This window comes from Onychostruthus taczanowskii, unplaced genomic scaffold (assembly GCF_017590055.1).
Source record: "Onychostruthus taczanowskii isolate IOZ18803 unplaced genomic scaffold, ASM1759005v1 scaffold94, whole genome shotgun sequence".
In the NCBI taxonomy this organism is placed as follows: Eukaryota; Metazoa; Chordata; class Aves; order Passeriformes; family Passeridae; genus Onychostruthus; species Onychostruthus taczanowskii.
In genome coordinates, this window is record NW_024507435.1 from 1,922,639 (window position 1) to 1,934,028 (window position 11,390).

General features: G+C 40.7%; 1 protein-coding gene across 2 annotated transcripts in view; it reads left to right on the forward strand.

Annotated features, from left to right (window-relative positions):
- The window catches only part of MBOAT1 (membrane bound O-acyltransferase domain containing 1), a 55,948-nt gene extending 45,271 nt beyond the window's left edge, over positions 1 to 10,677 (forward strand). For both annotated transcript variants that reach the window (XM_041426736.1, XM_041426737.1), the window contains 5 exons: positions 1,451 to 1,554; positions 4,276 to 4,340; positions 5,681 to 5,813; positions 6,958 to 7,109; positions 8,844 to 10,677. In XM_041426736.1, the coding sequence (XP_041282670.1) occupies positions 1,451 to 1,554; positions 4,276 to 4,340; positions 5,681 to 5,813; positions 6,958 to 7,109; positions 8,844 to 8,976 (587 nt within the window). In that variant the 3' untranslated portion in view covers positions 8,977 to 10,677. The remainder of the gene's footprint in view (positions 1 to 1,450; positions 1,555 to 4,275; positions 4,341 to 5,680; positions 5,814 to 6,957; positions 7,110 to 8,843) is intronic.
- Positions 10,678 to 11,390: the final 713 nt, after the last annotated feature.

An 11,390-nucleotide genomic window follows, 5' to 3' on the forward strand; every position in this document is an offset into this window, starting at 1 on the left:
CTGGTGGGGATTCGGGTCTGTGAGCAGCTCGAGGCGCACAGTTGTGACTTCCCTGTGCTTCACACCGTGCTCTGCAGACAGCAGCCTGGGAAGCAAAAGGCCGAGGGGGCTGCTATACAATTATTGCTCATCCCATGATTCCTGGTGTCTTGGTTTTGGCCAAGAAACACTAATTATTTGGTCCCTGCTACCCTTGGAGCAAGGAGGAGCAAATCCAGGAGTCCACTGCTCTGGGGGTTGGTTGTGTGCAGCTCCAGTCTCTGAGATTGGGCAGGATCTTCTGGCCAGCTTCAGGCAGGGTTGTTGTTTATTGTTGGAGTGTTTTTTAAACAGGGAGAAAATTAAAACATGAAGAGGTTTCTTTCCATCAATAAAATCTCTCTCATTTAGGAAAGTGGAAAACAAAACAGAAAAATTCAGGTTACAGAAGGCTGCTTGTTTATTTATTTATTATTAGTCTTGTTGCTGGTAATGAGGTTCCCTCCCTAGTTTTGTGCACTAGGGAGGGCTTCTCCATGAGCTTGTGCCTGTACTCACAGCATTTACAAAGTAAAATCAGTTTTCATTCTTGGGGAAGAAATGCTGACCTTTTTAAAGAATAACCAGGCTTGTATTTTGTAAATGACCTGGAAGGAAAAGCCTAACCTGTATTTGCGTTTCCTTTTTTCTTCCAATGATCCTCAGTGTTGGCTGCAACTAGTGATCCAGAGACAATGAATTCTCCCTTCTGTTTTCTTAGTACTCCAAGTAGGTGTTTCTAGCAGGGGCACTTTGAAATCAGAATCTTGAGACCCAGTGATGAGGTGACTCCCAGGCACTCTGAGAGGGGAGGTGGTTGACAAGGGTGCATCAGTGTGTAATGCCTTCTGTTATCCAAGCTTTTACTTGCTTTAAGGTAGCTACGTGTGTAACTGAAGTTACTCGATATTTGGTTCATAGAGATGTTGAGGCACTTTAGTGAGGCACTCAGCAACAGGATTAGCAAAAGGCTTTGTCTGCAGAATTCTGAATGACAGTCTTAATTAACATAGCCATGTTGGAGCTCTTAATAGAAATAATAAGCATGTCTTTGAGATATTAAATTTTTTTTTGAATTCTGGAAAATGCTGTGACATCCAGGTGCCCTTTTGAGAAAATTGCTCATTCATTTTATGGTAATATCTGTCTCAGATGAATAATAAAGGCCAAATAATAGGAAAAGTGATTTATATTCGTTGGGTTTTTATTATTTTATTTCTTCTGCACAAGGAGTAGCTAGTCTTTCTTCTTGAGGAAATTACTCTTGTGTAGCCTTATAGTAATGCCCTTTTGCAAAGAAGAAGCTTCTCCTAGAGAGGTTGCTAAATCCTACAAAGCTGGCTTGAATGTTTGTTTAGTACCATACTGACTTGTAAGAAAACATGTCTCTTCCAGCAGTCTGATTTTGACCTGTTTTGCTTTGACATTGCAGCAGATGCAGTCAACAATGCAGCTGGTTATGGATTCAGTGGAGTTGATGAGAGAGGCACTTTCCGCTGGGACCTGTTGTCCAATTTGAATATCTGGAACATTGAGGTGAGATAAAGGAGTGGCTGCATTGGCATAATTTTACAGAAATGAGCATGGTAATGGGTGAAAGGAAAGTAAATCTATGCTACCAGGCTGCTTCTCTTTAGCACGAAGACATTTTGTATTTTATCTTCTGGACAGTTAAAATTCATCTGTCTCACAGGCTTCCTCATGCTCTGTATTCAGGTTGTATTTCTAAATAGTTTTGTGAGGTCTAAAAATAATGATGTCAGATATTTAATAAATGAGCAGTCAATTACTGTAGATTGAGGCTGAGCTCAGTGGGTCAGTAAATTGTTTGCAGCTATGATTCTTCACCATCTGTGGTGTGTTCTGTTTATTTACTTCTAACAATCTTTCACTTTTTTAGCCCAGTTGAGATGAGTGGTGGTAGTGAAAGAGGCTGCCACAAGTGGCACAGACACGTGCAAGGGCTGAATTGCCTCTGGTACATGGAGAAAAACAAGTAGGAGACATAACAAGCACAAACCAAGCGATCTGAGTGGGAGCTGACAGGGGCACACAGAACTTAGGTGGGTGCTGGTCTAGAACTCCATGCAGAGAGTCACATTGTTTTTCAAAACATCTCTCACTCCTTCCTTGTGACTGCTGCATACTTTTAAGATCCATTAGCCTTTTGAAAACTATTCATGTTTGTGTCTCTAATGCAAAAGATGGGCCATATAATTTGTTTGCCCTGAAGAATATTTTGTGAGTGCCAGTGAGATGTGGAAATATTTATGTATCTGTGACTGCTTTCTAAAGGCTTCTTTTTTAGAAATAGGAGGAGCCTTCCTCTGTAATTCTCTAGTTGTGATTTTAAAAGTAATCACAGATAAAAATAAGTTGATTGTTTTATTGCTGAACAATCTGTGACTAAGTGAATGTGCTGTAATAGCTCTTCTCAAAAATGAAATAGCCCCTGTAATTCTTCCTTGAAGATGCCAAAATTGGAAGTCTCATTATACATTCCCTGTTTTTCAAGATTCTTTCTCTTTTTCTTTTTTAACCACGATTAATCCTCCGTGCAATCCTTGATGAGTACAGGATACACAGCCCAGAAATATTTTACACTTCTTGATGACAGCAACACCCTAGATACCACTCTGAGATCTTGAATCTATATCTGATTCAGTTTTGGGGCAGGAGATGATTCTTACTTTGATGGGCTGAGGGAGCTTCTGTTTGAAGAAAGAAAGTAAAATGCAGCCAGTACTCTTCAATCAAGCCAAATGAAGGAAACAGGAGCCTTTGCTCCTCTCTACCCACTGAACTGATGGCCTCTCAAAACTTACTTCCTTTATGGGTCACACAGGCAACAGAGATCAGAAATTGTTTCCAAGAGCATAACATAGAGTGTTGTCTGATTTTTTCATGTTTGCAATGAGAAAAAGAGAGGCTACTGAGACCATGGCTTTGGCTAGGCCTTGAACCATCACTTTATGCGCCAACAGCAATGCTGGCAGTTCAAGTGTGATTGTACAGTGTATACAGATACAGTCTATATATTCAGCAGGTATAGCCACCTGCATGTGTAAAATTACCTCAGAGCAGGGAACTTAAGTGCTAAATGTGACTATCTGATCTGTAGAAAAGATAAGCACATGGAAGGGGTTGTGTGGGCCTTAAAACATGACAGGGGCTAAGCCCACGTGGGGGACTTGAAAGCCTTGGCAGCCTGCTTGTTTTGACAGCCAGCAACTACTTCCTCTCTTGGTAATGTAACAGGGGAACTTAAAGGAGGCCAAAAGAGAGTGACAATATTAGTTGGAAGAGAAACTGTGTTTTTCTTGGCTTCTCATGGTGCAGTAATGCAATTAAAATGTGGCAGTGCTGCATTGGGAATTGTTAATCATTTTAACTCTTTAAATGCAGAGGATGAAATGCTAGCTTTAAGAATTCTGCATGGAAGTGCAAAGATATCCCCTTGGAAGCCTTTCCCTTAATCCATTTTTTCAGTCATTTTTCCATCCCTTGCAGTGTCACTGAATCATGTCCCCCCTTGGCCAGGGTGTCCTTGGAGGTTTCGGCCAGCAGGCAAGGGACCAAGGTGGAGTGGGGAAGTGAAGTTGATCAGCAGTAGGGGAACTGATGCTGAACAACAGAGTCCAGCAGTCCCCTAAAGCTGGGGGAGCTCAGAGGAGGAGATATGGGTTGTTCTCTCAGGATACTGGAGTCCACTCTGGCTTCTCAAGCTGAGCGGTGGGCTGAGAATTGGCTTCTAAATTTAGTCCTAATTTTTTTGCCCATGTTTTTCAGTCTCCCCCCTTCCTTCTCCAAATAGTAAGAATAATTATAAAAATAATAATAAATGTATTTTTTAATAACACTTTGTTTTAGTACCACTGTAAGGAAGTCCAGATTGTATAATGGGTGGCGAGATATCTCTTCCAGAAATAAAGCTGTTTATGAACTGAAAGGAAGGCCAAGCATATAAAACAAGAAAGCTTCTCAGGTTGCCCATTATTTGAAAAGTAACCAAACACTATATTTAATTATATGAGACAAAGTGAGATTTTAGAGCAAGTGCCAAGTGTTAGCAGTGAGCCATCAGCCTAGTTAATGTCCCTCCCAAGTCATATTAGTATAATGATGGATTGTGGCACAGTCATCATAAAAGTTAGCTGCTAGAATTAATATTTTCCATGTACCTCCTCACTAATTTAAATTGCAAGTAGTATTTTACAGGCTTCATTGCTAACATTTCATGTGAACTTCTTTTTTTAGACTGCAACAAGTTTTAAAATGTACATTGAAAACTGGAACATTCAGACAGCTGCCTGGCTGAAACGGTAAGAGTAATGAAACAGTTACGTGCTCGTGAGATCCAAAAGCTCTCCATGGCCTGGAAAAACGCTGCTTGGTAGCTCTTATAAATGTAAAGCCTCTTTTTCTTCCTTTGTTTCCTGTGTCTGTAATAGTTGTTGCAATACAAGGGTATTTGGTGCTGTAAAGTTTTATTGCTGCAAGTGTAAAATGCTCCTATTTTATATATGAGCAGCAAAGTCATAAACCAACTGTTCAAAACTTCTATAATAGAAAGCAATAGCATTTTGTTGTTTCCCTCCATTAACTTTCCTGTACTGTTTTCCTTTGTTATGTTATGTTTCCCATGCTGAGGTGAGTCTTGCTGTGTCACTGGGATCCAGAAATTCAGCAAGAAATAAGGGCAGAATCTTCAGAGCCCCAGTGTAGTCTGGTTCAGAGTTACCCAAAGATGCTTGCCAGGCAGACCTTGTTTAGGATATGGGGAAGATACTTATAGCACTGAGATGATCTGATTTTAACCTGTGAGTGTTAAGGCACATATTTTAAATATGAGCATAAGTCCAAATTTTGTAGATTGGACTGTGTCTCATTACTCATTTCACTTTCTGGTGTGATTAAAGCTCAGCATACAGTCAGCATAGTGTCTGAAATGCAGGCACAGATTTATTGTAGTTATTGTAACTATAATGGTGGTAAATATATACATTTTAAAAGTCAATGTCTACTATTTTTCATTATTCAGATGGTTCTTGGTAAGAAATGCATTACTTTGACTTGTTTCTGTGAAGCACAGCATTTGATTTAAACTTCAGATAGCCAAATAGACTGGGTGTTGTTTTCTTAAACTGTTGTCCTTGCATCTTGGGAGTAAGATTTTTGCTGCTAAAGTTAGCTGGAATACCCTGTTTTGCAATAGTTTAAGGCACTCCCTGTTGTTCCCAGCATCTGCCAGATAACTGTGCCTAAAAATACCTCTCTTCACTAGAGTGAAGGGTGGGGTCACATCTCTTTGTCTTTCAACTTGCTCTTGATCTGTCATCAGAGTTTGGAAGGGTAATGTATGATTCCAGATAGAGATGTAAAGGTGAACAAAGTCTTGCCTGTCCTTTATTCCATTATTGATTTAAATGCTTTGAGCACCAGAAATATTTGTACAGGCACTCTTTGGGAACTCATTTGCATATAAGCATGCTTCCTCATTCCATTTAAACCTCCTTTTAAATGAAGGGAGAGAGTCTCATGCCCTAGCCTGTGACTGAACCAAGATAAGACAGCTAAGAAAATAGAGTAAGACCTTAGAAACAAGGATTTCAAGCACAGTGGCCATTGTTCAACCTCTTCTGTTTTGTTTTCATTTTTGCAGTGTCTGCTATGACAGAGCTCCCTGGTACCCTACGGCTTTAACATTTATCCTGTCGGCCCTGTGGCATGGTATCTATCCTGGATATTATTTTACGTTTCTCACTGGAATCCTTATCACACTCGCAGCCAGAGCAGTATGTACCTTTCATTGTTCTCTTCTAAGGCTAGACACTATCCAGCTGTCAGCTGCACCCTCACATGGTCAAGCAGCTTATCCCTGCTGTGAGCCCTCTTTCATGCCTTTGCAGGCTTGATGTTAGCTGAAACTCTGTTCTGTATTGATTCTAATTGCAAAGTACCCAGCAGTTATAACCAGCACCAGTTCTGGACGTAATGCACTGCTGTCCCTGGCTGTCAGAGGAAATGTTGCTTGAGGAAGTACAGTTAGGGGTGCCACCAGCTATGTCCATGCAGTCAAATTAGTTTGGGATTCAAGGTCATGGGGGATTCCAGACTTCTGCTGGGTCATGTTGTCTGTATTTGCTGGCTTGTAATTAACTCTGGGCCCAGTCTTGCACAAGAAGCTGCTGTGGGTTGAGCATTAGCCCAAACTTGAACAATTTGTGTGGATGCAATTGATGCAGTAAAATGGTCTCTGTATTTATGGGCCTTATTTTGTGTAAAGTCACCAAAGACAGAACAGGGCTCATATCTCACTGTTGTTAAATTTATCACTGCTGATCTTTCAGGCTGAACCAGACACTTGTGCAGGGCTGGGAAGCACCACTGTTGTCTTTTGGAGATGACTGTGGATAAATAACCAGGTTAATTTAAAAGGAGAATTAAACTAGTGACTAGTATTAACCACTATTGCTAGACTAGGTTGCTTTGCCTCTCATTTATCAGGATTTTACAGATGTTAAACTAACTTAAAATCTCTAGGGAACGGCACACACTTGTAGGTAAAAGCACTTGTTCATTTAAAGTAACTTTGATTTACTATTGATAACCAGTAAGAAATGAAAGCCAGGAGGGGGGAACAGCTTCCCTCCCAAAAAATATTGTGCCAGACATCCAGAATGAGAGAGTCTGCACCTGTGGTTACGACGGAGCAAACTGGGGGCCACTTCTCTGTTTGCCACTGGTTGACTGTGAGAACTTGAAAATGCCAGTCTGTAGATGTCTGTATTCCTGCTCCCAGTGCTTTGTAACTGGTGAATAAAACTTCCTGTGATACTAATGCTGATGGTAAACAGAGTTATGCACTGCTGTGTGTCTGTGTGGCTTTGCCAAAGAAATGTTTATATAATTTTCTGCTTACTTTTCCCTGACCTGCAGATAAGAAACAACTGCAGACATTACTTCCTCTCGTCAGTGCCTCTTAAGATAGCCTACGATGTAGTTACCTGGGCAGTCACTCAGCTGGCTGTGTGCTACACTGTCGCACCATTCGTCATGCTGGCTGTGGAGCCCACCATAAAGTTTTACAAGTAAGTGCTCTTCCCTTGACTTTACTCTCTAGGGTGCCACAGACTTTCGTTAAATAACCCAAACCATGCTGAAAGGCAGTTACCATTTAATCAAATTTAAATGGAGCTCAGACAGGATGCTTGCTAAAGTACAAGAGGTGATTTTTGCACTCCTGTAACGTAATGAGATTGTAAAAATGCCAAGGTAGAGCACTTTGGTTGTTCTTCTCATTCTGTGTCCTTATGTGACATTTCATATACTTGGTTTCCATTTCCAAAACAGTTGGGCCTCAACCATCAGCAGCAGCCAAGGCTGAAGAGGTTAAGAATAATGTGAGTTGGCAGTAGGAAGGAGGTGCTGAACAAAGACCAGGCTTCCAGCTGCTGAATGTGTATAAGAGGAGGTGTGATGGATCAGCAGGAGATATGGAGGGCTCCTGGCAGAGTACTGCTCCTTGAAATCAGTGTGCTTTTTGTTACAAAAGTATGCTTCTCTTCTTACAAAGGGAGTACTTCCCCAGATGCCTTAAAAATAAGAAAACACTGGTGTTGCAGAGTACATTGAATGTGCTCTAATAAAACCAAGTTGAAATACAGAAATTGAGAAAATAATTAGAAAAGGGAGATAGGACTGCATGGCTTTACTCTTCTTTCATTTTACTGTCAATATAGAGTAACAGCTTTTGGCTCAGAAGTAAGACAATTCCCTCCTCCAACATAAAAGACACAAAACCAGTAGTCAAGATAGTTGCTGTCTGTTTGCAGGAGGCTGTATGTCAACATTTTCTCTTCCTGTTTCTTGAAACATTTGATTTCAACACAGAAAACTTACCATGAAGTAAAAATTTCTCCAGATCTTTCTTAGCCTAAATTCTTAATAATTTTGCCCTGGTGATTGCCCTGGTTAACTTTGAACATAGTAAACATTTAAACTTAGAGACTTGTAAGCAAGGAAATGTTATGCTTTTGGACTAGGGCATGAATTTTTAGAGCCCTTCACACCACAAGCAGTGGTCTTAAGCACCTTACAAGGATATTAAGGACTATGGTAAGAAGCACAGATGAGACCACAGAAATGTGCATTGCTATGTGTAACAGCTGGACCATACTGGTCCCGGTCATCATATCCCCCAAGCTGCCAGAACCTCATCTATTTGGTTTAAGTATTTTTTATTTCTCTTCTAATTTGTGTATACTGAATTATTTGAAATAAAAATATTTGATGTTTAGAAACATACCAAATACAGATATCTCTGAGCAGTTACCTTCAAAAATGCAAGCCTTCTGTAAACATCATTACCTGACCTTCTCCAGTTAAAATCTGAGTGTTTTGATTTATTTCAGATCTCAGCACTTTGGTTGAATTTATTTCTTTCTGTCATTTTTTAAAATTCTTTTTGAGCCATGAATGATATTTCCACACAACTTGACCTTGTGTATTCTAATCTTAACAAAGAGATGGGCTGAATAAGTCTGGGGTTGAATTACATGGGTTTATCTGAGCTGTCAGACTTTGGATTCTAGGGTTTGCTGATGGTTACCTTGCCCCATTATCATCCACAATAGCATTTTCATCCATGCCAGAAGGCACCATATTCCGAGACCATGTGGAATTCAAGGGTATATTTTTGTGCTTTCTAGGTCAGGTTCATACATTGTGCATTCATCCCTTTGCACTACATTCTGCATATTGGGGTTGCAGAATTCATGTTATTCTCAACAAAAATATAATATTCTTTCTGCTTTTGTTCCCAGGTCTGTGTATTTTCACATGCACATTCTAAGCATCCTGGTGTTGCTCCTGTTACCAATCAGACCTCAAACCCACTCTGTAAGAAGGGCTCAGGATCAGGCCATGCTGAACTCTATTAAAAGCAAAGACAAATGATGCCTCCAAAGAAAACTGCCAGCATTGGGAAATCAAACTGTTGTATTGTAAACAAAAAAAAAAAAAAGAAGAAAAACGGGTTGCAGAAGGATTGAAGTACAAGACAAGTGGCATTTCTGTTGGCTATCTTAAAATCTTACTGGAGAGGGCAGAGAAGAGCCTGAATGACTGTAATTCAAATTATTCCAGTTAATGGAGATTTTACAGGCAACGTTTACAGGCTCATGGGGCATTTCATTTTTATAATAAATATTTTTATGAAGTGTTTTTATATATTTAAACTTTTTCACAGAGAGGCATTTTTTCTCTTTTACAGAAATACACAACTATTAATCAACGAATAATCTTGTGATTAGAGAGAGGGACAGAAAGCAGCTAGTAAAGAGTTAGACCAGCTGCCTGATAGCCTGGTGCTGTGGGCAGCTGTTAGGGGAAACTTTTCATCTCTTGGTTGTGGAGAGAGATGGTGCAAGTAGAAGACTACAGGCTTGCTGTGGGGTTGCTCAAGGTGCTGGTGCTGACTTGTGCCCCAGCAGGGGGAAGGGGGAGCGGGGCTTTCCCCGGCAAACCCCGGAGCAGGGACTGCAGCCTGAGCTGGGCAGCAAAGGTACTTCACATCCTTCAATGTGACACCTGCTGGTGATGAGGGCAAGGCAAGTCCCTTGGGATACGGTGTCTGGGAGCACTGATACCTGGCTAAGCCAAAATTTAAAGCCAAGTAAAAGAAAAACAAAAGGCAGAAGGGGGAACTCAAATCTAGAGTAAAAGAAGGGACATACAGCCTGTGGTCTGTAGAGTTGTGCTTCTCTAATGACACGGCTGGTGCCCTTTGCTACATCAGCCTTACTTTGTAGTCTTAGTGATGCAGCACTTCCTTTATGGTATCAAAATGAGTGAGGAGCCATATAGGGTTAGTGTTTTAAAACTTGCAGGCATGGGTTAAATCTCAAAAAGCTTTGTAGTGGATCAGACTTTTCTACTCAAAAACATCCCCTCTTAAAGAGGGGTTACATTCCAGCAGACAACACTAATAGGAAACCTGAACAGTAATTATCACAGTAATAATAAATCATTCTCTGCAAAATATTGTGATCACCACGAGAGTCAAGACTGAGTCCTTGTGTGATTTGACATCTGACTTAACTGTTGATGCAAGTTTCCCTACTTGCAAAGTCCTTGACTTACAGGGATGTTTTGAGTCTTGATTCCTAAGCGCTTGTTGTGCATTGAGATAACCTGCTGCAAAATGCTGTGTCAGGGTTTTTTATTATTTTTCTTAAATCCACTTAACCCAGTAAAATAGATTGGTACCACACATCAAAACCAACTGAAGCATTTTTTAAAATGTTTCCCAGGAATGTTTTTATCAGGATTTTATAGAAGCAGTTCATTTGTTAAAGTATTGGTATTACTTTATCGACATTTAACTAATGTGTGATTGGGGAAAGAATCTGCTGTTCACTGCATTCTGATTTTTGTGTCAGATTACAGTTTTGCAGAATCCTCATGTTTGAGAAGAAACAAATCAGTGAAACCAACAAAGTTCCAAAAAAAGTGATTTTTTTTTTCTTTGATGGGAATTTTTTGTCCCGTGACCATATTATGATTTAGAGCATAGTTCATGGAAGAGTTTATTTGCTAATTTATTTTAAAGGGCTATATGGGATTAAAAGATTGATCTGAATAAACAATTTGCTTTGTGTCACTGCCTGGCATTATTGATCACTAACGTCTAATGTGAAAATAGGTGAGTGGGTGGGTGAAATCACACTTGTGAGGGAAGATGTTCAGGTCTGCTGGATTTTACAGCAGCTGAGCTTTCCATCCTGCTCCTGCTGAAACAGAGACAAGGTGACCCCTGTCTGTTTTCGTGGCAGCTTTGCCCTTAAATTGGCTGGTCTCTTTTTTGTCATGGTGTGTGTGTGTTCTCCTTGTGGCACCAGCCTCAGTTGCATCTTGGGCATCTAATGTTTCCCTTGAGGTCTGATTGTGCCATCCTGTATCCTGTGGGAGGGAACCAGGGCACATCCCCAGAAGGGGGTAGGGAGTTGGGTGCTGCTGGCCCTGGAATCCTGTGGGCTGAAGCCAGTCTGCAATTGCCTCCCAGAAACAAAAGAAGCAGTGTGAGCTCTGCCAGAGCCAGCAAAATTCACATCAACTGGCTTTGGCAAAAGTGTGGAAGGCAAATGTTCCCAGCAGGTTGGCCTTAGCACCTGCTTTGGAAAATAAGTGCTCTCAAAGGGGTTTGTGACTCTGTATCTGCTGCTTTGTGCCCTGAGATCTGTGTGCACGGCTTGTGCCGTGTTATGCAGTTCTTCCTGAGCTGTGTACGTTTAAGAGAGGCCAGGTATGATCAGTGGGGTTTCTCTTCTAGTGTTTCCCCAAGTGAAGCTTGCTTATATGTAATGTAATGC